This window comes from Mobula hypostoma, chromosome 3 (assembly GCF_963921235.1).
Source record: "Mobula hypostoma chromosome 3, sMobHyp1.1, whole genome shotgun sequence".
Lineage (NCBI taxonomy): Eukaryota > Metazoa > Chordata > Chondrichthyes > Myliobatiformes > Myliobatidae > Mobula > Mobula hypostoma.
Window position 1 is genome coordinate 117,672,393 of NC_086099.1, and position 26,100 is coordinate 117,698,492.

Sequence of the window (26,100 nt, forward strand, 5' to 3'; positions counted from 1 at the left end):
ATAGCAATACTGGACTGCAAAGTGTTTTCTATCTCTGCTGGTTCTTTAACCCGTCACGGGGTACGTGACAATAGTCAGAGGCTTTTTTCCAGGGTTGAAATGGTTAGCACCAGAGGACACAGTTTTAAGGTGCTTGGAAGTAGGTACAGAGGAGATGTCAGGGGTAAGTTTGTAACTCAGAGTGGTGAGTGTGTGGAATGGGCTGCCGGCAACAGACACCTGGACAGGTACATGGAGCTCAAAAAAATAGAGGGCTATGGGTAACCCTAGCTAATTTCTAAGGAAAGGACATGTTTGGCATAGCTTTGTGGGCCGAAGGGCCCGTATTGTGCTGTAGGTTTTCTATGTTTCTATGAAAGATAGGCAGTCGTTAGGGCAAAATTGCAGTCAGTAGGATGGGTTGAAATGTGTTTATTTTAATGCAACAACTACCTAGAACAACAGTGATGAACTTAGAACATTGGTCAATGCATGGAACTACGATATTCCACAAAGGCAAGAATGGGTGTTGGGTGTTCCAACATTTAGATGTTTCAAAAGAAACAGGGAGGGAAGTAAAAGAGGTGGGGGAGGGGTATTGCTAATCAAATATAGTATCACAGCTGCAGAAAGGGAAGAACATCATGCAGGGATTGTCTACTGAGCAGTGTGGGTGGAAGTCAAAAAGAGGAAGGGAGCAATCACTCTATTGGGAATATTCTATAGACCCGGCCCTGCCATTAACAATAGAAACACTGAAGAATAGAGTAGGAGGCAGATTTTGGAAAAGGTGTGAAAGTAACAGGGTTGTTGTCATAGGGGATTTCAACTTCCCTAATATTTATTGGCTCCTTAGTGCAAAAGGCTCAGATGGGATGGAATTTATTAGGTGTAACCTCCAAGGATTCCTGACTCAATATGTAGACAGGCCAACTGGTGCTTGGCAGTGAACCAGGTCAGCTGTCCGATCTCTCAGTGGGACAGCATTTAAGAGACGGTGACCACAGGATGGAAATAGCTAATACAAGGGTGCATCATTTGAAGATAATAGGAGGAGTGTGGGTGGGATGTCAGAGGTAAAGTCTTTACACGGAGGGTGGAGCACTCTGCCAGGGTAGGTGGTATAGGCAGATACATTAGGGACATTTAAAAAAATCTAAGATAGGTATATGGATGATAGAAAAATGGAGGGCTATATTGGAGGGATCATAGAGTAGTTTAAAGTGTTGGCACAACATCTTGGACTAAAGAGCCTGTACTGTGCTGTACTGTTCTAAACTGTCAGATTACTTGTCTAACATATATCTCTGCCCAAGCAGAAATTATCTTATTTAAATATAGGGAAAGCTTAAGTCTGTGTTCATATCTAACATAAAGTTTATTCTCTGCCCACTGATTTCTTCACTCTCTGGCATCATTCAGAAATGGATCAGGTTGTGGTCAATCTTAGTGTCATAACAAACTCAAGATGAGCCTTGGTCACATAGCTACACTATCGTTATTTTTAATTTTCTTTTGTAAAAAATATCCAACTCAACATTCCCTCAACTTATATGCTGCTTTAACTTTGGACTTGATATCCAATGTACTCCTAGCCATCTGCTCTCTTTTTAGCCAATCATATAGTAAAATTTAGATGGTTTCGATTGATGTTCCTATGAGAGGCAGAGGGACTGACTGATAGGTGAGACATGGAAGTAGGTACACCTAAGATGCAGGACACAGGTAACTGGGTGACCATAAGGAGGGAGAAAGAGATAGGCAGCCAGTGTAAAGCCAAAGTGATCAGGTCTCTGGTACTGAGTTTGGCTCTGTAGCTCAGAAGGGAAGGAGGGAGAAGAGGTGAGCTGCAGAGATAGAGGATCTATTGGTTAGGGCAACAGACAGGGGGTTCTGTGTTTAATTTAATACATGGCTAAGAAGATGGTGCATGAGGGAGGGCTTCAGATTTTTGGATTATTGGGCCCCTTCCAGGGAAGGTGGCACCTGTATAGATGGGACTGTTGGCACTGAACTGCAGGGCACCAATAGCCTTGTGGGAAGGTTTCCTAGTGCTGCTGCTCTGGCGGGTTTAAACTGGAGTTGCAAGGGAATGTGAACCAGAGTGCCAAAGAAGCTAATGGAGTAGTTGTGGAAAAGTAGATGTTAGACCTACATACAAAGAGAGGAATCAAAAGGTTGAGCATGGTGGGAGTTGTAGGTAGGGCAGATGAGCTTAGAGTATGGATCAGCAATTGAAATTATGATATTGTAGCCATTGTTGAGACTCCTTTGCAGGAGGGCAGGACTAACAGCTCAATATTCCAGGGTTCTGTTGCTTTAGACCTAACAGAGGGAGAGGTATTAAAGGAAGAAGGGTTTACTCATCAGGAATATCTCAGTGCTCATCTACTGATACTAAATGAGCAGAAATGAACAGTAAGAAGGGGATGACCACATTAATGGAATTATATTATAGACCACCCAATAGACAGTGGAATTTAGAAGAGGACATTTATAGAGAGATTGCAGACAGTTGTAAGGAATGTAAGGTTGTGATAGTAGGTGTTTTTGAGGGATAATGACGACCTGCTTAGGAAGAAGGTGGTGCATAGTAGGCATAAACAACAAGGAACAAATGAGGTACTTGAAGAGGATAAGACATGCAAGAGGACACTTAAGAGGGAATTCAGGAGGGCTAAAGAAAACATAAGGTGGCTCTGGCAGACCAGGTGAAGGAAAATAACTGGGGCTTCTACAGATATATTGAGAAAAACTATAGCAAGGAACAAAACTGGTCCTCTTGAAGATCAGAGTGGTAATCTATGCATGGTGCCAAAAGAGATGGTGAAGATCTTGAATGGATTTTTTTTTGCATCTATATTTACTTAAGAGATGGACAAAGTCTATAGAACTGAGGTAAAACAACGGCGAGCCCATGGAATACATACAGATTGCAGATGAGATGTTTGCTGACTTGAGGCAAATTAAGCTAAACCCCCAGGGCCTGACAAAGTGTCCCCTCAGAGCTTATGGAAGGCTCATGCAGAAACTGCAGGGGCTGTAGCAGAGTTATTTAAAGTGTCCTTAGCCACAGGTGAAGTACTGGAGAATTGAAGAATAGCTAATGTTGTTAGGCTGTTTGAGAAATGCTCTAAGCATAAGTCAGGAAATTATAGGCTGGTGAGCCTGACATCAGTAGTGGGTAAATTATTGGAAGGTATTCTAAGGGATCAGTTACATAAGTATTTGGATAGACAGGGAGAGTCAACACGACTTTGTGCTTGGTAGGTCATATCTAACCAATCTAATAAGACTGTTTTGAGGTGTTTACCAGCATTAACTACAGGAGTTAGAATATTATGTTGTTTAAGATGTTGGTGAGGCCTAATTTGGAGCAATGTGTGCAGTTCTGGTCATCTACCTACAGAAAATGTATCAATAAGATAGAAAAAGTAAAGGGAAAATTTATAAGGATGTAGCTGGTACTTGAGGACTTGAGTTGTAGAGAAGGGTTGAATAGGTTAGGATTTTATTCCCTGGAGCATAGACGAATGAGGGGAGATTGGATAGGGGTATACAAAATTATGAGGAGCATCGATAGGGTTAATGCAAGCAGGTTTTTCCACTGAGATGAGGTGAAACTAGAACTAGAGGGTATGAGTTAAGGGTGAAAGGTGAAATGTTTAGGGGAACATGAGAAGGAACTTCTTCACTCAGAGGGTGCTGAGAGTGTGGAATGTGCTGCCAGCGGAAGTGGTGAATGCAGGTTCAATTTCCATATTCAAGAGGAGTTTGGGTAAGTACATGGATGGGAGGAGTATGAAGTGCTTTGGTCTACGTGCAGGTCGATAGCACTTAGCAGACATATTTCAGCATGGGCTAGATGGGCTGAAGGGCCACTTTCCGTGGTGTATGACTCTATAATTCTAATTTGCATTATTACATTCACCAATCATCCTTGTCTTTGCTGACCTACATTGCATTTTGGTTAAGCAATGGTTCAATTCAAATCATCAGGTTTGCTTTTAAACCCTTGTCCTTTTAATTCTGTTTCTATTCTTGCTTTGAGATCTCCTTGCTCCTACAGTTGTTGGCTTTTGCCAACTCTGAATTTAATTGCTGTTATGCAGAAACTGAATGCCACATTTTCAGCTGCATAGACATTAAAGTTGGAACTTCTATAAATTTCTCTTTCCTCCTGAGTAAAACCTATCTTTTTAATGAACCTTTGGGCATGAATCTCAAATGTTGTTGCCGTCTGCTACATTGCAAGTATAAAATCTGGAAATTGAGTACATCAGTGCCACCTACATTATTTTAGAAATAATTAGCTTCAGTGGCACTCACTGGGGAAAATCATGAGAAAAGCCAAATTGTGATTGTGGGCTTAAGCTCGTTTTTTATGGTAAGAAATCAGTGAAAAGTTTCTGTATCCATTTCCAAACCTTAATAAGCAGTGGCCTTGGTTTTAGGTCCTGTAGAATAATGGTAAAGCTTTGGAATTTTGCAGCTATGGTTGCTTCTGGAACATAGAACACTAAGCACAGTACAGGTCCTTCAGCCTGCAACATTGTATCAAGATTTTAACCTAACCCTTTTCCCTCCTAGCAACATACATCAAAGTTGCTGGTGAACGCAGCAGGCCAAGCAGCATCTATAGGAAGAGGTGCAGTCGACGTTTCAGGCCGAGACCCTTCGTCAGGACCTTTTCCCTCCTACACAGTCTTCCATTTTTGTATCATCCATGCACCTATCTAAGGGCTTCTTAAATGTCCCCAACGTATTTGCTTCTTCTACCACCCATGGCATCCCACACACCCACCATCTTGGTGTAAAGAGCATATCTCCATCATCCCCACCCGCCCCCCCCATATCTTCCTTGAATCACATTAGAATTATGCCTGCTCATATCAGCCATTCCCACCCTTGGAAAAAGTCTCTAGCTACCCACTTGATCTATGTCTCTCATTAGCTTATACAAATCTATCAAGCCACCTCTCATCCTCCTTCACTCCAAAGAGGAAAGCCCAAGCTTGCTCAACCTATCCTGATAAGACATGCTCTCTAATCCAGGCAGTATCCTAGTAAATCTCCTCTGCACCCTTTATAAAGCTTCTACCTCCTTCCCATATTGTTGCGATCAGAACAGAACACAATGTTCCACCAAGTATGATCTGACTAGTTTTATAGAGTTGCAACACTACCTTGCGGCTCTTGAATTTAATAGCTTGAATACTGAAGGCCAATGTACCGTACACCTTCTTCACAACCCTATAAATCGGCGATTGAACTTTGAGGGATTTATGGATGGCGACCTCAAGATGCCTCTGTTCTTCCACACTGCTAAGAATCCTGTCATTACCCCTATATTTTACCTTCAAATTTGACCTTTCAAAGTGAATCACTTCACAATTTTCCAAGTTGAACTCTGTCTGCCACTTCTCAGCCCAGCTCTGCATCCTGTCAATGTCCCAATGTAACCTATGACAACCTTTCACTAACATTCGTGTCATTCAGATTTGGCAATTTTATCATTTTAACTTCTATTAGAACATAGTAATTAATCTGTTTCAATTATATTTTAAAGTATATTTGATTATTTAATAGTTTTCCTTAACTATAGTGCATATAAGAATAACATAGACCATTTTTCCTCTTACCTTATTCTCCATTGTCTTTAGTAACTTTTCCTTCTTCTTTACTTCATTTTGTAAAGTTTTGAACTGTGAAAGAGTATTTGCAATAGTTTGATGTCCTTTTGCTACTCTATTTTGCACAATTATTGTAATTATTTTTCACCTGTATATGTTTCCAACCTTATCTCTTTTTAACAATGTTAAGTTTTTTTTAACCTAACTCATTGAACTCATAAAAAATGTAAATACAAATAAGCATGGCTCCTGTTGGTTTGTGTTTATGAGCTATCTGACTGGATGCTTTGTATCTTTGATGCAGGGGTTCCCAACCAGGGTTCCATGGACCTCTCAGTTAATGGTAGGGGATAAAAAAGGTTTTCATCCCTGCTCTACTGGGATGAAAACCACATATTTTAGTATCTAAAACATACCACCAGTCAAATTATAGTGTTGGTATGAAAGGAAGGCAGCAACCATGGTATAGTTTATAGACAAAATATTGCTCGTGATTAGTGGCAACTAAAGATTGATAGATTTCTATGATTTTCCCTTGATAAATATTGGTTTCTTGTATTGTGGTGATTTTATTATTATGTGTATATTGTGAATTATATCCTGCAGATGAGAGAAGTCAGATTCTTCTATAAAGCCTTGAGTTCTGTCCACTTGACTGCTGAAGTAATTTGTGAAGTTGATGCTCTGCATTCTCATAATATCCACAAGATACAGGAGTATAATTAGGCCATCTAGCCCATCAAGTCTCCTCTGCCATTCCATCATGGCTGATTCATTATCCCACTCAGCCCCATTCTCCTGCCTTTTCACTGTAACCTTTGACGCCCTGAAAAATCAAGAACCCATGAACATCTGCTTTAAATATACTCAATGACTTGGCCTCCACAGCCATCTATGGCAATGAATTTCACAGATATTCCAACCTCTAGCTAAAAAAATTTCACCTAAATTGACATCACTTTATTCTGAGTCTGTGCCCTCTGGCCCTAGACTCACCTAGTATAGGAAACATCCTCTCCATGTCCACTCTATCTAGGCCTTTCAATATTCAATAGGTTTCAATGAGATCCTCCTCATTCTTCTAAACTACAGTGAATACAAGCCCAGAGACATAAATTGTTCATAATATGTTAACCCTTTTATTCCTAAAATCATTTTCATGAATCTCTTCTGGACCATTTCCAAAGCCAACAAAGCTTTTCTTAGATAATGGCCCCAAAACTGCTCACAATACTCTAAGTGTGCTCTGGCTAATGCCTCATAAAGTCTCAGCATTGCATTCTCACTCTTATATTCTGGTCCTCTCGAAATGAATGCTAACACTGCATTTGCCTTCCTTACCACTGACTCAACCTGCTAGTTAATCTTTAGGGAATACTGTTCTTGGTCCTCCAGGGAAGTTGCTCTTGGCTGGAGACTGCATGCGCTATGTTTAATTACTTATGTATATCCGTCCTCATCTATACCTTGTGAAAGATGTTAATAACAATGTAGGTGTTGAGGAGGCTGCACCTTCTCCAAGTTTTGTGCCTTCAAAAATAAATGTGCAAATTTCTAGATGTGTTTTTAACCTATTTCACAGAGCAGACAGGATTAGGATTAGACTTTAAGCATCAGCTAAAAAAAAAGCATCTTGAAACCTCATTAAACAGAAGGGTCTTTAACTTGAAATGTTAATTGTCCCTCTCTCCACAGATGTTTCCAGCATTTTCACTTGATTAACAGAAACTCAAGTTCTTTTTTTGAGGCCCCTATATTGTTAGTATTAATTTCCTTGACATGTATCAATATGAACACATATAACTGCAGTTTTGATGTTTATGTTTCACTGAACCTCAACCCACCTCTCTTCATACTAACCAACCGCTGGAAATCCTGAAAATCTGTTTATACACTCAGTGGTGACTTTATTAGGTACCTCCTGTGCCTAATAAAGTGGCCACTGAGTGTATGTTCATCATTTTCTGCTGCTGTAGCCCATCCAATTCAAGGTCTGACATGTTGCATGTTCAGAGACGCTCTTCTGCACATCACTTTTGTTATGCATGGTTATTTGAGTTACTGTTGCCTTCCTGTCAGCTTGAACCAGTCTAGTCATTCTCCTCTGAACTCTGTCATTAACAAGGCAACGCATACAAAATGCTAGAGGAACTCAACAGGCCAGGCAGCATCTATGAAAAAGAGTAAACAGTCGACTTTTCCGGCTGAGATCCTTCTTCAGGAATACATTAACAAGGTACTTTCACTCACGGAAACTCACTGGATTTTCTTTTTTATTTCTTGCACCATCCTCTGTGTTCAGACTGTTGCGTGTAAAGTGCCAGGAGATCCGCAGATTCTGAGACACTCAAACCACCCCATCTGGCACCAACAATCATTCCACACTCAAAAATCACTTAGATCACATTCCTTCTCCATTATGATGCTTGTCTGAACAACAAGTAAGCCTCTTGACCATGTCTGCATGCTTTTATGCATTAAGTTGCTGCCATATCATTGGCTGATTAGATATTTGCATTAACAAGCAGGTGCACCAGTGTAATTAATAAAGTGGCCACTTAATGTAAATGACATATTTAAACTTTTTAGTCCAAATAATAGAAAAATAAAACATTCCCCTCTACATGTATACAATGAAGAAGATTTGGACATAAAAAAATTAAGAATAATGGTGTCCTCAGGAATTAAAAATCTGAAAGAGACGACCACTTAGAAATGCATGTTGCATACATTTTTTTTGACCAGTGTCAATGTAAATACATCAATTCTGAAGGAGTATGCAATTACAACTATTTCTGATGAATTCACATCACTTTAGAAATTTGTCTGCGAACTTCCATTTGTGCTGATGATATGATTTTATCAGAAAGGCACGTTTGGGAAAATAGACCATGTTGCACTTCTAAAATGATCAGATTTTAAGCATATACTTGTGCCCCTGCATCCGAGCTTGCTGACTCAGGTAATTATCTCTCCTTGGGTCTCCACAACCATCCTCACTGTAACGAATGACCGTTATCAGACACCCAGAAGCACTTCCCCACCAAGGATTTCACCAATTAGCCTTCCTTCTCGACAAACAGGTCTCATCAAATTTTTGACATTTAGACTTGAACATCCAGTTCTTACATACAGACTTCTAACATCCACAGCACTGAGTCTGGCCCCGTAGCTCAGAAGGATAGGGAACTGAAGAGGATGGCAGCAGTGATAGGGGACTTCATAGTCAGGGGGACAGATAGATGATTCTGTGGACACAAAAAGGAAACACAGATGCTAGTTTGCCTCCTGGATGCCAGGGACCGCGATGTTTCTGAACGTGTCTACAGTATCCTGAAAAGGGAGGGTGAGCAGCCAGAAGTTGTGGTACATATTGGTACCAATGACATAGGTAGAAAAAGGGAGGAGGTCCTGAGAAAAGAATACAGGGAGTTAGGAAGGAAGCTGAGAAGCAGGACCTCAAGGATAGTAATCTCAGATTGCTCCCTGTGCCACGTGACAGTGAGGATAGGAATAGAATGAGACGACAGATAAATGTGTGGCTGAAGCACTTGAATCCAAGGGCAACCAATTCTTGTGGGCAGGTTTACTAGAGCTGTTGGGAGTGGTTTAAACGAATATGTCAGGGGAATGGGAGCCAGTATGATAGAGCTGAGGATAAGCCAGCAGGATGTAACATGAATGTAAGGAAGGCCACGCCAATGATTGGGTACAAATGCAGACAGAGCAAAGAGTTAGATTGTACCACAGAAGCAAAATTCAAGAGCGAAAAATGCAGACTGAAGGTGCTGTATCTAAATGCGTGTAGCATTCGGAATAAGGTGGCGTAATTAAAGATTGGTTGGTATGATGTTGTGGGATCAGAGTCATGGCTGAAAGAAGGCCATAGTTGGGAGCTTAATGTCAAAGGATATAATTCTGAATCTAAAGATTTGGACCAGATGGACTACATCCCAGACTCCTGGGGGAAGTTGCTGAAGGGATAACAGAATCATTAGTCATGATCTTTCAAGAATCACTTGATTATGGCATGGTTCCGGAAGATTGTAAGATTGCAAATGTCACTCCACTCTTTAAGAAGGGAGGAAGGCAAAAGAAAGAAAACTATAGGCCAGTTAGCCTAGCCTCAGTGGTTGGGAAATCGTTGATGTCTATCATTAAGGATGAGGTTTCGGGGTACTTGGAGACCAATGATAAAATAAGTCAAAGTCAGCATGGTTTCTGTGAAAGGAAAACTTGCCTGACAAATCTGTTAAGAGTTCTTGGAGGAAGTAACAAGCAAGGTGGACAAAGGAGAAGCAGTGGATGTCATTTACTTGGATTTTCAGAAGGCATTTGATAAGGTGTCACACATGAGGTTGCTTACCCAGATAAAATCCTATGGTGTTACAGGAAAGATACTGGCATAGACAGAGGAATGAGTGACAGGCAGGAGGCAGCGAGGAGGAATAAAAAGGGCCTTTTCTGGTTGGCTACCAGTGACTAGTGGTGTTCTTCAGGGGTCAGTATTGGGACCGCTACTTTTCACATTGTTTGTCAATGACTTGGATAATGGAATTGATGGCTTTGTGGCAAAGTTTGCAGATGATACAAAGGTAGGTGAAAGGTGAAAGCTGAGGAAGCAATATGATTGCAGGAGGACTTAGACAAATTGGAAGAATTGGCAAAAAGTGGCAGATGGAATACGGTGTTGGGAAATGTATGATTATGCATTTTGGTAAAAGGAACAGAAGTGTGGATTATTATCTAAATAGGGAGAAGATCCAAACATCAGAGGTGTAGAGGGACTTAGGAGTTCTCATGCAAGACTCCCAGAAGGTTAATTTAAAGTTTGAGTCTGTGGTAAAGAAGGCAAATGCAATGTTGGCATTTATTTCAAGGGGAATAGAATATAAAAGCAAGGAGATAATGCTGAGTCTCTATAAGGCACTAGTCAGGCCACACTTAGGAGTACTGTCAACAGTTTTGAGTGCTATATCTCAGAAAGGATTGGAGAAAGTACAGAGGAGGTTCATGAGGATGATCCTGGTTATGAAGGGGTTAACGTATGAGGAACATTTGGCAGCTTTGGGCCTGTACTCAGCGGAATTTAGAAGAATGCATGGGGATCTCACTGAAACCTATCAAATGTTGAAAGGACTAGAAAGGGTGGATGTGGAGAGGATGTTTCCAATGGTGAGGGTATCCAGAACTAGAGGGCACAGCCTCAAAATTGAGGGTCGACCTTTTAGAACAGAGGTAAGGAGGAGATTTTTAGCCAGAGAGTAATGGATCTGTGGAATGGTCTGCCATAGATTGCGGTGGAGGCCAAGTCCGTGCATATATTTAGGGTGGAAGTTGATCGTTTCCTGACCGGTCAGGGCATCAAAGGATATGTCGAGAAGGCAGGAGTATGGGGTTGAATGGGATCTCGGATCAGACAGGATAAAATGGCAGAACAGACTTGATGGGCTGAATGGCCTAATTCTGCTCCTATGTCTTACGGTCTTATGATCCATCAGAATGGATGCTGAATTCTCGATCTTAGGGTGCTTCAGTAAAAAATGATGAATCTTCATATGGCTGATGGCATTCTCACTCACACCACATTGACCCTCCTCCAGACCAGTCCTTGTCTTTACTTGCTACTTTGCAATGACAAAGCTGGGAAGGAAAGAATGTAAAAAGCTTTCAAAAATACCCTCAGGTTCTCAGGTGATAAAAAAAATTTGCAGCAACTTGCCTATAATTAAAATGGTTGGTGGGGTGCCATGCAATAATCATTTAACAAGGCTGTGCATGACTCTCAATATCAATATCCCAATTATTTTCTGCTTTCTTTTTGAACTACAAATTCCACAAATATTGGCCCTTATTTTGACCTCACCTAATGTTCATATATGCACCTTCAAAATACTAAATGCTAAAGTTAATTATAGCTATAACTACATAATAAGAGGAAAAAATAATAGAAACTTACACTTTCTTCTTTTTCTCCAAGCTTTCTAAGAGTTAATTGATCTTGTTGTTTTAATGTGTTCTCTAATGCCTTTAGTTCTTCCCTAAGTATACAAATGTTCGCAAATGTAAGTTTTCTGGTTCAGAATCTGTTGTAAAAATCTTACCAATGCTTTATTTAGGATATTCAGAGAATCTTTTCACCCAGGAAAGCAGTTTTAAAGCTTTTTAAATGTCAAGTATATGATATAAACCAATTGAGCACAAAACAATATTTAACTACATTTAATTTTTAAAACATTTAACATTGGCTTGTGGTCTTCTTCTTCTGTTTCTGGCAGTTTAGACGCATCTAGGCGTTTTACTGCCATCCGCAGGATGTATAATTAATTAAAGGATTTCAAGGACCTCAAATTCTCAAATATAACCTAGTCTCACGTATAAACTGTCACGTGGTTTCCAAACAATTGCATTGCCTCAAATCACATTCATTTCATTTGAATCATTTGTAAAACTAAAAGCTTCGTTTGAGAATATTCATTATCGCATGGTTAACATTTAAAATTGTTGTTTTCCAAGTCTATCTGCTATTTTCAAGTTTTCCTTTTCTAGAATCAAAGCTTGCAGTTGTTTATTGAGATCTTGAAGTCCTTCCTCAGTTGTTTCTATGTTTCCATTTTATAATCCGAATGCAAATAATTCACTGCAACAAATTCCTTTTTCCTTTTGTAACTTTGGAATAAGTTCCTCCATTTTTCATCTGTTTTCCATGTCACTGAATTTTGACAACAAGCATCTTTTCAGAAACCGTCTCCTTTAAATGCAGTACTGTTTCGTCCCTTTCCAACGCACAGTTGTTCTTATTGAGTACTTCTATTTGTTGATGGGAGTCCTGCACATTTACCCTGGGTTTCAAACCATGTTTCTTGTAAATATAAAATGAGATTTTCCCCCTGAATTCTGGTACATACTTCATAAATTCTTGATCACTTGCCATAAGACTCCTTGCATTCCTTTTTATATTATACATATATATACACATATATATACATACACAGCCATTGATTTACCACCTCTCCTGCCTGTGAACTGTTTGATCCTCCATCCAATGACTGCTTTGTCATATCTTTGACTGCTTCCCACCTAAGCCCTGTAATACCAAGATATTTTTCTGCAGACTTGACTATAATTTTAATTTTTTCGGTTCTTTTGTCTGTTTGCGCTGAACAGTTAATTGCATCTACCATAAGCAGTACGAAATCCTTCTTACTCATTATTAGTGTATTCTTATTTATCATATTACAGCCCTCACAATTCACCGGTTTATTATTCCCTGAATTTGTTTGCTTGATAGCCTTTTTTCCAGCAAATGCTTTCACTGCCTCTACATAACTGATTCCTTCAGTTACTTTTACACATTGTACCTCAGCTTCTCTCTTGCTAATAACGCATCCTTGATAAACTGCACTGTGTTCTCCGCCACAATTGCAGCATTTCAACCTAGCTCCCGCCTCACATTTCCTGTATTCATGTTCTCCAGCGCATCTTCCACATCTTTGTTTCCCTCTGCAGACTGCTGCAATATGCCCGAATTTCTGCCATTTAAAGTATTTTAAAGGTGGTGGTATATATATATATTCTGACCTTATAATATATATACCCTAAATAAACTTTAGTCGGCAATCTCTCTTCATCAAAGTTAATCATAACCGATAAACTATCACACTTTTTCCAGTTTCTTGTAGCTTTCAAACGTTTGGCCTCAATAATTTTTGCTCCTTTTATGTACTGTTTAATCTCATCCATAGTAACTCTTGTTGGTATCCCCGAAATAACACCTCGAGTCCACTTGCTATTGTTGGGTATTGAGCATTGTACTTTTTTGCAGTTTATTTTATTTAATCTTATCACTTTGCCTTGTTGAGCACTATCCCAACAAATCACTAACAACGATCTATTTCATAAAATCTTTCCACTTTTGACTTCACCTATAAGTTTGTTGATTATCTTCGTCAAATGAATCGGGTTTCATTCACCAAAAGACACTTCGTCTTCGCTCAGTTTTACAATTGCTTTAATCTCATCTTCTTTCCATTGTTTTGCCTTCCTATTTTGTTTGTTCCATGACTCCTCAGAGTTTGACATCTCATACCTCTGTTTTCTTTTCTTACTCTTTCCACTCCACTCCTCTTTCTTGCCAATGTCCCATCTCTAACTCACTTCCACTATCCGTTGACCAGCAGTTCATCCTACAGGATATTCTCTTTATCAACTCAGCAGATGTGGCCTCCCTACTCGTCTCCTCTTCAGCAGTTCCGCCCATGATCGGCACTCCGGTCTGGCTCGAATCAGTGATGAAAACAAGCGACATTGTCGCCCTCCGCTCCTCGTTACTCTCAACATGCAGGCTCAGTACTCCACAATTCGGCTCTATTGGCTTGTGGTTTGTGAGCATGAGTTTTAAAAAAGAGAGTGGGGCTAGTTGGGATATTCAACAGGCTTGAAATTGTTGGGTAATTAGGCACTTAGTAACAACCAATAAAAAAAAAGTTAAGATTAAGCTGAGCAACCATTGTGTGAGCTGCCAGTCTTAAATGGGCAGCCTGAGGCTTTGGCTCAAGGTACAGAGGGTAAGGTGAGATTCTGGTAAGTTTCTTTCCTTCTGTCTCATTGTGCAATTAGAGCAGTGGGGATGCCAGGCAGGACAATGGAATAATCCTCTTCTAGGATGTGGGAAAACAGAGTGACCTCTGGTGTCCCTGATGACTACATCTGTAAGAAGTGCATCCAGCTGCAGGTTCTTTCATATTCATAGTAGTCATAGTCATACTTTATTGATCCCAGGTGAAATTGGTTTTTGTTACAGTTGCACCATAAATAAATAGTAATAAAACCATAAATAGTTAAATAGTAATATGTAAATTATGCCAGGAAATAAGTCCAGGACTAGCCTATTGGCTCAGGGTGTCTGACCCTCCAAGGGAGGAGTTGTAAAGTTTGATGGCCACAGGCAAGAATGACTTCCTACGATGCTCTGTGTTGCATTTTGGTGGAATGAGTCTCTGGCTGAATGTACTCCTGTGCCCAACTAGTACATTATGTAGTGGATGGGAGACATTGTCCAAGATGGCATGCAACTTGGACAGCATCCTCTTTTCAGACACCACTGTTTTAGGGAAGTGGAGCTGAATGAACTCTGGATCATCTGGGAGGCTGAGAGGATGATTGACAGAAGATACAGGGAAGTAGTTACACCTAAGCTGCAGGACACAGGTAACAGGATGACCATCAGCAGAGGAGAAGGGGCTAGGCAGCCACAGTACCTTGCGGTCATTTCCCTCGATAATAAGTATACTGTTTTGGATACTGTTGGGGGAAGGGGAGAGAGAAGTCCTAGAAGAGGAAAACTCCAACAACCAGGCCTCTGACACTGAGGCTAGCTTTGTGACTCAGAAAGGAAGGGGAGAGAAGTGGTAAGCAGTAGCAATAGGGGATTCATTGGTTAGGGGAATAAATAGAAGATTCTGTGGATGAGAATGAGCATTCCTGGATGGTATGTTGCCTCCAAGGTCCCAGGGTCATGGACATCTTGGATCGAGGCCATAGCACTCTTAAAGGGGAGAGTGAACTGCCAAAAGTCGTGATCCAAATTGGTACCAATGACATAGGCAGGAAGGGTGATGAGGTTCTGCAAAGTGAGTTCAGGAAGTTAGGTGCTAAATTAAATGACAGGACTTCAGGCATGTGATCTCAGGATTGCTACCCATGCTGCATGCTAGTGAGGACAGAAAAAGAAAGATAACAGATTAACACATGACTAAGAAGATGGTGCAAGAGGGATGGCTTAAGATCTTTGGATCATTCAGCTATTTTCCAGGGAAGATGGAGTCTGTACAGAGGACTATTTGCACCTGAACTGTCTATGTACTTATCCAAACTTCTCCTGAATGTTGAAATCAAATCTGCATCCACTACTTCCACCTGCAGCTCATTCCACATTCTCATGACCTACTGATCAAAGTTCCCCTTAAACATTTCAACTATTACCCTTAACCCATGACCCATTTAAAGGAAATTTAGATAAGTGCATGGATGGGAGGGGCATGAAGGGCTGTGGTCCTGGTGCAGGTCAATGGGACTAGGCAGGATAACAGTTCACCTTGGAATAGGGTTTCTGTCCTGTAGTGCTCTATGACTCTATTAAATCACTTAATCATTCCAACCAGATCTCACCTTTGTTGATAATTTTGTTCCTTTAGTGCTTCTATCTCTTTCTTTGCCAATTCTTCTTTATATTCAAACTTCTAATGCCAAAAGAAGCAAAATGTGTTCAATATATGCAAAATACAAAGTGACAGAGATAATGGGAACAGGACAGAAAGTCATCAGAGTCTATGAGTGGAAAAAGACAAACAGAATGATAGGTTAAGTGAATGTAGCTTCTAGCAGTTTTAACTGGAAATACAAACGAAAATAATATGGCACCTCACCTATGATTTTACATATTGTAAGTAAACTCTAGAAATCCTGGAAGACATCCTGGAAAGATGTATCCAGGACCTAACCTGCTGAGCTTTTCCAGCATTTTCTATTTTTATTTAAAATATTGATGCCACCCATGCAGGTCAATGATGTTATTTAAAAAGAGTGTAATGGATAGTTAGCAGAACCACAATTAAGCATATTGTATAATTCATTAGGGAAACTTGCATTACTAGAAGAATGACAATATGCCTGGTTTCAGGAGAGGAGGTTAAAAAGTTAACAAGGTTAATCAGCATTAGGAAAATTGCAAGAATGTCTATAAAATGTGAAAATAACCTAAAATAAACCTACCAGAAATAAAGCCTTTAAGCTTCGATTATATCAATACCTTCATTTTTTTTCTATTCGGTGGATCAATGAGATCCTTTTGAGGGCGAGGTTGTCAGGATAGGGCATAATAGAGGTGCTCCTATGGCAGGTATACTGGCATGTGACATTAGCCATCTTACACAGGAATGAGTGGTTTTCTACATGGATTTGAATGTCAATGTATCAGTATCCCATCAGGAGAGATTATGGGTCAGTCTATATTCAAAATGTATTAGATAGATAAGAGGTGTCCTTATTCAATTATGTTTTGTATTTTTACATACACTAAGCTAAGCCAATGCATACTTGGTGATTGCTACAGCAAATTGACCCTGCTGTTGAATTTGCTTAGAAGACAAAACTTACTATTTTTTTTATTGTTTTGGATAAAATAGCACAACTTGTCCTGTGGTGGACAATGAATCATGGCAGTACATCGTTTAAGTTCTTTTTGATCCAAGTACAAACAGGCTCCTTTGTGCTACACCCAGTCGCCAAAACCACTATTGTTCAGCCGAGATTACACGCAAACAATAAATAGTTGATTAATTGAGATCTCTCATTCCTCTAAACTGTAGTAATCTCTCTCCATCATTCTCATGTATATATTTTTTTAAAAAAAAGCCAAATCTAACAAAATCTGAACAACTATAAATCTCTCTCCATCCCATTGATCTTGAAAAGGTGGTGGTGAGGTGCTTCTTCTGGTGAAGGTAACCCCACAGTGCGGTAGACAGAATGCCCTATGATTTACACCTATCAATATATTTTGAAGTTAGGAATCTACAGGTGCTGTTAAGAATTTCAAGACACCATGGCATTCACATGTACCTGCTGATTTTGTCCTCCTTGGTGATAACAGTCACAGGTTTGGGAGATAGTGCTGGATTTTGTGGATGGTTCCGAGCACACATTTAAATAGTCCTACATTTCAATTTCAATTTCTCTTTCAAATCTATTTATCTCCTCCCCCTCCCTCCATCTCCCTCATGAGGAATGTTATTTTAATGCATTGCCTCAGGAACATTAAACTAATAATGTCACCTACTTCAAGTTTCTTTTGGAGGTCTTTAATTTTTCTACTTTCATTGTTTAGGTCTTGCAAAAGAGCTTCTTTCTCTGCTAACAGAATGTTGTAATCGGAATAGAGCTTATCATATCTTCTTCTGCAAAAAGAAACACATGTTCAAAACAGTTTTCCACTGCAAATCAGGCATCTGCTATAATGCCTGCACTTATCATGAACTAATAGGAAAATGCAAACAATGACAGTAATGGTACAAGCTACAGCCACAATCCTATTTCCATTTCCAAATTACAAATTTATCAAGATAGTGACTTGGAATTCTCAACAGCATTCTTGTCAAGCTTAAAATGCACAAATAACAAGTTCAGGCAACAGATAGGACTGAGGTAATGCATGTGTCACTAAAGTGCTAGGAGGTGCAGGAGCACAGAAACACATTCAACATTTTGGGAAGTTTCATCCCCTCCACCATCAGATTTCTGAATGGTCTATGAATCCATTAACACTACCTCCCTATTCCTCTTTTACATTATTTATTTTTTATTGTAACATAGTAATTTTTATGTTTTGCATTATACTGTTATCACACATACAAATTTCACAATAGGTAAGTCAGTGATAATAAACCGGATTCTGATTTTGACCATCTTCAACAGGGGTGGGTCTAGCTAGTTACCCTAGACATTCGATGGCAATACCTTTGTTGAATCCCAACCATTAACATCCTTGATCAGCAATAACCAGAAAACTCAACTGAACTTGCCACATAAATATTGAAGCTGCAGGGGTGGTACACAAGCTGGGTATATTCTGCTGTGTGATTCACATCCTGACATTATAAAATTTTTCAAACATCTACAAAACACAAATTAAAACTGTGGTGAATTACTTTTCATTTCCCTGACGAATATAACTTCAACGAGATTAAAGAGGATTGACACCATCCAGAGTCATGTAAAAACAGTCATAATCATAAAAACAGGCAACTTTGGCACACCATATCCACGCCAACCATCAAGTACATATCTACACTAACTCTATTTATCAGCTCTCAGTACGTAGCCTCCTATATCTTGGTACATCAAAATCTCATGTAGATACTTATTAAATATGTGAATACCTGCCTTTCTTACCCATTCAGGCAGTGCATTCCAAATTGCAACTATGTTCTGGGTGGAGAAAGTGCTTTCTCAGACTCCCTCTAAGCCTTTTGCTCTCTAATCTAATCCTATACCCTCCAGTTTTAAAACCACAAACACGAGGAAATCTGCAGATGCTGGAAATTCAAGTAACACACACAAAACGCTGGTGGAATGCAGCAGGCCAGGCAGCATCTATAGGAAGATGTACAGTTGATTGTATTTCTTCCTATATATGCTGCCTGGCCTGTTGCATTCCACCAGCATTTTGTGTGCATCCCCTCCAGTTTCAGGTATCTCTGCAATTATAGACCATATCTATACCCCTCTTAATTTTGTATACCTCTATCAGCCCATCCCCCCACCTTCAGCTATCACTGCTCCAAAGAAAAGAAACCTACCTTATCTAGTCTCTCCTCATAACCGAAATATTTAATCCCAGGCTCTATCCTGGTAGATTGCCTCTGCAGCAACTCCACAACAATCATATCTTTCTGGGTGGCAGCCAGTACCCTACACAGTATTCCATCTGTGGCCTCATCAATCTTTTATAATATTGCACCATTGCCCCCTTGCTCTTATATTCTATGCTCCAGCTAATGAAAGCAAGTATCCCACATACCTTCTTCACCACTTCATCCACCTTCAAGGATCCTTGGACTTGTACACTGAGATCCTCCTGTTTCCCAATGCCCAAATATTCATTGGCTATATCTTATTTTTATAAGCGCTCTCAAAATTCTTCAAACTACATTTGTTTCAGAATTAAATTCCATCCGTCATTGCTCAGCCCATCTTACCAAATGACTAATATGTCTGTAAACTATGATAATTCTCTTCACTATCAGCCTTGGTGCCACATGCAAATGTACTTACCTCCTGCATTCACATCCAAATCACTAATTTATATTACAATCAATCACAGAACTGACCCTCTACTATCACTTTCCGGCTCCTACTAGCAAACCAGTTTTGGATAAAATTTACCAAATTCCCCTTGATCACCTTTGATAACCTTTTGAACCATGAGCAACAGCTTACTGGTGGTTCTCAAAGCAAGAAATTCAACTAAATAATACTTTTTATATGAAAAATTGGGGTAAACGATCACTGCAAACAATTCAGAGGCGAGCAAAGGCGAAGCTGATCTGAGGTTCGAGGCGTGCGAGACAAAGCTGGAGCGAGGTTGAAGTGTGTTCCAGCAGAAGATGGAGTCGGAGTTGAAGTCAGAATTGGAGACTTAGTTGGAGCGAGGGGAGTGGAGAAAAGCTGGTGGGGCTCAGGCCCGAGTTTGGGTGACAACCTGGTGCATGGCCAATTTAAACACCAGGTTAGATGGACTGAAAAGGCAAGGTGTCGGGACCAGAGGTAAGGGTCAAGCCAGTTTTTCTCCACTGCATTTTACTCCACTTTCCTGAGTCTGAGGCTCTGTTGTGCCCCAGCTGCTTCTGGCTTCACGGTGATTTGCCTCTGTGATGGTCTGACTGTGGGACAACTCTTGCTTTGCCAGGCTTCAGGTTTATGGACTCAATTTTGTTCTGAGTGCTGATGCTTCCTTTGTTGTTTGCATGATTTGATTTGTGTTTTTTTTCCTGTGCATTGAATGTTGGTCTTTTTTTAAGATTGATTTCTTTTGGGTTTCTTGTTTTGTGGCTGCCTGTAACTAAACAAATCTCAAGGTAATTTATACATACATTGATAATAAAATGTATCTTGACCTTTTGAAGCAGTCTCTCAGGTGGGAACTTGTCAAAGTCATTACTGAAGTCTATATAGTCTTTAGCAGCTACATTAATCTCCTCAATATTTTTTGTTAATTCTTCTAAAGTTTCAAATTGTTTGGAAGGTTTTCTCTCTAACAAAACTACGCTGACTATTTTTGATAAATTTTTGTCCTTACTGGTAAGATTAACCCTACCCCTCAAATTTTTTTTCTAATCTTTTTCTAATTTTTTCTAATAATTAGACTCACATGCCTGCAACCACATGGTTTATTCCTAGTGCCCTTCTTGAATAAGAATATGACATTTCATGTCCTCCAGTCATTTGATACGTCAGCTGTGGCTGAAGATTTAAAAATATGCCAGAGTCCCATAAATCTTCTTCCTTCCCCACACAGCAGTCTGGCAGACATCTCATCAGGTGCTGGAGGTCAGCACTCTATTACACCTACTTGAGTGGTACCTCACCTACCACCCTAAACATCAATTCCCTCCACCATTAATACTCAGTGGCTGCATCAATGATATGCAATGCATTTACTTTCCTAGGTTATTCTAGCACAGGGGTCCTCAACCTTTTGTGCACTGTGGACCGGTTTAATATTGACAATATTTTTGCGGACTGGCCGACGGGGTGGGGGGGGGGTGTTCAAGTAGGGTTAAACTCACCTCAACATGTCTTTTACAGTTAGGTTTGCCAACTTTCTCACTCACAAATAAGGGACAAAAGTAGCAGTCAAATCCCAGGACACGTGTGTTTACCCCAGGTAAGACTACCATGACTGTGAAGCCTTGCGTGGGCATCTGTGTGTGCACGCGCGTATATGCCGATTTTTTTTTTTCCCCACAAATCGGTTTTCCCTTCATCTTCCCGACTATACTGTACATACATTATTTCTACTTTATATAGGCTGTGTATTTATCATATCATTCCTGCTTTTACTATATGTTAGTGTTATTTATTTTCGGTTTTATGTGTTATTTGGTATAATTTGGTAGGTTATTTTTTGGGTCTGGGAATGCTCAAAAAATTTTCCCATATAAATTAATGGTAATTGCTTCTTTGCTTCACGCCATTTCGGCACAAAAGGTTTCATAGGAATGCTCTACCTTAGCGGGGGAAATACGGGACAAGGGCAGTCCCATATGGGACAAACCAATTTAGCCCAATATATGGGCTGTTCCAGCAAATACGGGACAGTTGGCAACCCTACGTGCAAGTTCAACAGTGCGTGACAGGGAATGAGGAAAGGTGCAACTGACTCATATCATTTCCTCACGGCCCAGTAGCACATACTTTGCGGCCCGGTGGTTGAGGACCACTGTTCTAGCACAATTGTCCAAACCAGCAACTTCTAACATGAAAAAAGGACAGGAGCTTCAGGCACGTGGACTGCCACTTACTGGATAAATTGCACATAATATAAAATGAAGCAGCATATAGCAGATGTCAAATTGCTAGTAAAAATTAATATAAGTTTTTTTTGATAAGATTTTCTGGTCAAGAGCGCCAGCGTATAATGGTCCCTCAGTTGACATCTTCCAGATAGCTCCCGAAAATATCCTTTTCACTACTTTTACATCTGTTTTTCACCTTAAATGTGTTTCTGGGACTGTTAAAAGAGTTAGGGCCTTTGATTTACAAATTGGAGATCATTTGAATAATCCAGCACTTTGCTGTCTCCAAGAAGATTCTGGGAAGCAAACACATACTCAGACGGCCTTAATGCAAAGAAACTTCAAGATGAGTGTGAGCCGTTATCTGACTCCACTTCGCTGTTTAAAGTGTCCATTAATCACTGATTAAAGGGTTAAGGCAGATTGAGACATTGAGGTGAATGTGGAGGCAAGAGTTTCAGCACCACCTGCCTTTTGATTACTGCCAGGGAAGGATTCTGTGAGCAGCTATCGCTGTGTGGCTCACTGTGGCAGGTAGGTGGGCCTCTCTGCCTTGTGTGGTGTCCCTCTTTTTTTTCTTTCGATAATACCACAGGATGGTATCATGGTTCAACATTTATGGATTGGACTACTGCGTTATGGACTGTGGACTTTTTCAGACTTGTGGTTTTTATATTGTTTTTTTAAATCACCCGTTCCTCTTCTGTTTTGTTGTGTGTGGGGAAGAGTGTTTGGGGGTTGATGTTCTATTAGTTTTTTGTGTGGGAGAGGAGTTGCTTTTTGGGGGGGGGTGATGTTCCTATTCTGTTTTTGGGGGGGAGTTAATGATTGGGATACTGTTCGTATTTGTACAGGTGGGGGTGGGTTTGATGTTTGTCTCTGAATGACTTTCATATTCTTGTTCTCATGGCTATCTGGAGAATACAAATTTCAAGTTGTTCACGGACACATGCTTCGATAATAGATGAAACTTTGAATCTTTGAACGATTTCCAAAAAGTTCAGAGGGGAAATGAGAAAGGCAAAGAAAGAAGAGGACAAAATACTGCAGACAAACATAAAAATGAATTCACATATATTAAAAAAGATGCATAGAAAGGAAAAATAGTTCTAAAAGGTGTGGGCAATCAGGTGCCAGACAGAAAATTTACTCACGTTGATAGCGGCATGACTGGGGTCCAAAACGAGTACCTTGCATCATTTTACACATTTTCTTATGAGGCAGAAGGAAGCAATTTGGTCCATCCTCCCAGAGAAATATTAATCCACCAATCATTGCAACTTTGAGGGGGAAACCTATGTGGTCGCATGGTGAATGTGCAAACATCACAAGAAGCCAGAACTGAATTCTGGTCACTCACTGCTGTCCCACTATGCCAACATCTTCAGGTGCCTCTAGAATCTCAACAGAGGCAAATATACTTGAGATTCAGGATATCCAAAAAGTTGATAAAGAAAATAATAGAAAAAACTAGCTGTATGTAAACAGGATATATACCCATTCCAGATAGGATACATCCTTGGTTAAGAGTCTGCATCAGGACATCAGCTATTCTTTTTCTCCACAGATGCTACCTGACCAGCTGAGTTGCTCTAGCAGTTTCCTTTTTTTCCTCCAGATTACAGCATCTGAAGTCTTCCAGAATTCTTTTTTTTACCTTATTTACCTTTCTTCCTCGTGCTCAGTCTTCAAGATGTTCATTTGTTCAAAACAATCCTTTTCTTTTCCAAGTGCATTAGCTATCTGTCTTTGAAGCTCAGAATGCATATTCTATTAAGAAAATAAGTGGAGTAATATTTTATTACAAACTTTGTTATTTGTTTTAAAAATAACAATTATTCCTCTAGGTTGAGACCTAGCAGCACATTGATAAGTTATTTCCTTCAGACTTGTATGGGATCAAGCTGTGAATGACATATCTTCCTGATAAGCAAGTTCAAAAGCATTCACTAAATATGTGATGAATTGGGGAAAAAAACCAGAAATCAACAAGCCACCGTGCTAGCATTAAAAGTGAGTAAATATTTGGCTGCAAGGTGGTCATTGAGGAGATATTCAAAAGAAAACAATACAAGGATTTATGACAGGAATTCTAGACAGCAAGTCTAAGACATTTATGTTAATCACCATGAATGTGAAGTACAGAGTGGCAGAGTTTGCATAAAGGGTCAGAGATTAAGAATCACTGAATGCAATGAGAGAATTTGGAGAGATTGGAAAGGGAAATCTTTCATATTAAAGAACAGCATATTTTTAAATATAAAAATGGTGTGATTGAGGAGCAAAGGACCAGAGTCAATTAACCAGAATTGGCCGGCTGGTGGCGCAGTGCTATCAGCGCCGGACTTCGGAGCGAAGGCTCCCGAGTTCGATCCAAGTCGGGCCACCCCCTGAGCACACTTTCCATCCATGTCGGGTTGAGCGTCGAGCTAGCCACTCGGCCTCATAAAAAAAAAAAGGGTCGAGTCAGGAATGTTCATCTCGTAATCCAGTTAATCCGAAAGGAGACCAATCCTGACACTACGCACCAGACAAGAATGGCTGGTGCGACACGCTAGGAAGGAACCAGAATAAAAGTGAGTAAACAGGAGAGACTGTAGGAATAAATGGCATTTCTATTTCAAACAAGTTGAGACTAATGAAAGATTGGTAGACAAAACATTGTAAGAAAAATTTGGGGAAAAAACATTTATTTGTGGTAGCATTTCAGGATTAGTAGGATTGAAACTGGGTTAAAGATAGCTATGACAAAAATGCAAATAAGTGCATTTTATGATGGCTAAAAAGTTGCATATGGTATTCAGATTTGCACAAAAATCCAGAGCTTCAGTTCAAGAAAGTGGTCTTCAGCACAACATAGTGAACCAAAGAACCTATACTGCGCTCTACTGTTTTATGTTTCACACATAGTGGCTTGATCTGTCATGGATATACAAACAAGAAAGCCCCAGATTTCCTGTAATTCAGACTGAAAGAAATTTAATTCATCTTCGAGTTTATGATAGTCCGAATAAACACATGGTGATTGAATGAAACTGGAAGTTGTTTGAAATAAAAACAGAAAATACTGGAAGTGCTCAGCAAATTAAGCAGCAACTTGGGAAAGAGAAACAGTTATGAAAGAAGAAAAACAGAAGAAAGAAAGAAAGTTAGGTGCTTAGATGAACACTTCCAGTGTAGTTTTTTAAGATTTATTCTGATGGTGGTTTGGGCAGCATAGAAGTAATATAACATTTTAAAAAAATACACAATGTAGTCGTCATGGTTCTCATCAAATATTCATTAACAACCAGTCCACCATTAACCCTTCTTCCTTTGCCTCCACAACCAACAATCCACTCCTAATCTGTCTGGTAATAGTGTAAGATTAAACCACTAACCAACTAACTCTACTTTTGTTTAATCCCATGACATTCTCCAAATGTAAAATTAATAAGAGTTGCCATGAACTTCCAATTTGGTATATGCCCCTTTTAAAGTTTCTCCATTTAGTTACAATTTATTGCTGTCTGCATTGCAAACACTTATTGCCTAGAAATTCTATCACATATGAGCACTATGTAATGGATTTTCTTCATGAATATAGATAGATATACTTTATTAATCCCGAGGGAAATTTGGTTTCGTTACAGCCGCACCAACCAAGAATAGAGCGTAAATATAGCAATACAAAAACCCCAACAATCAAACAACAAAATGCAAACTATGCCAGATGGAAAATAAGTCCAGGACCTTGGCCTTGCTGTTGTGGTCCTCTAAGTTTGTGATTTCCAGTTCCTCGGCACATATAACATTCAGTGCACACCTTAATGCTACCTCTGTAAGATTCTCTGACCAGTGAATGAAATAGTTCATTTACGTAGAAGGAATGCTGCACAGATCATAACTTAAAGGAAACCTATCTGAGAAGGTCCACCTTGTGAAGTTCAGTAATGGGACCACTGCACTAGGACCTATTCAGCATCTCTCCTACCTGCATGTCACCAATTACAATCTTCATTTCCGTTCCCAATCTCATCGAGCATTCACAACTTGAAATCCTTCTCTAATGATAGAAGTTACATGTGAAGACCCCTTTCCATGCCCCTTTTCTAATGTTGGAGTGATAATTTTCCTTCTGACATGCCCCTACTTTCAACACAATTGTGACCCACAGACCACATCTGATACAAACATGTGAAGCCAGTTCTCTTTTGCATGACATCTTGGGCCTCATACACACAAAAACATATAGCCGAGTGTCCTCACAAAAATATACATTGGTCCCCATGAGCTACAATTTTCAGAATGTCTTTACAGGTGCTGAAAAATTTGTAGATCTCTAGGACTCATCCTAAAACATGGGTTTACTGTTGTAGGTGTATCAGAACTGGATTTTAACTCCACTTAGTATTGTTTTAATCTAGCTAAAA

The 26,100-nt window shown here is 39.8% G+C and overlaps 1 protein-coding gene across 1 annotated transcript in view; it reads right to left on the reverse strand.

Annotated features, from left to right (window-relative positions):
* sycp1 (synaptonemal complex protein 1) overlaps nt 1–26,100 on the reverse strand; it is a 230,083-nt gene that overhangs the window by 69,609 nt on the left and 134,374 nt on the right. The window contains exons 16-18 of the mRNA XM_063042478.1: nt 23,355–23,458; nt 17,452–17,569; nt 15,783–15,853 (exon numbers count right to left, since the gene is read on the reverse strand). Coding sequence (XP_062898548.1) covers nt 15,783–15,853; nt 17,452–17,569; nt 23,355–23,458 — 293 coding nt within the window. The remainder of the gene's footprint in view (nt 1–15,782; nt 15,854–17,451; nt 17,570–23,354; nt 23,459–26,100) is intronic.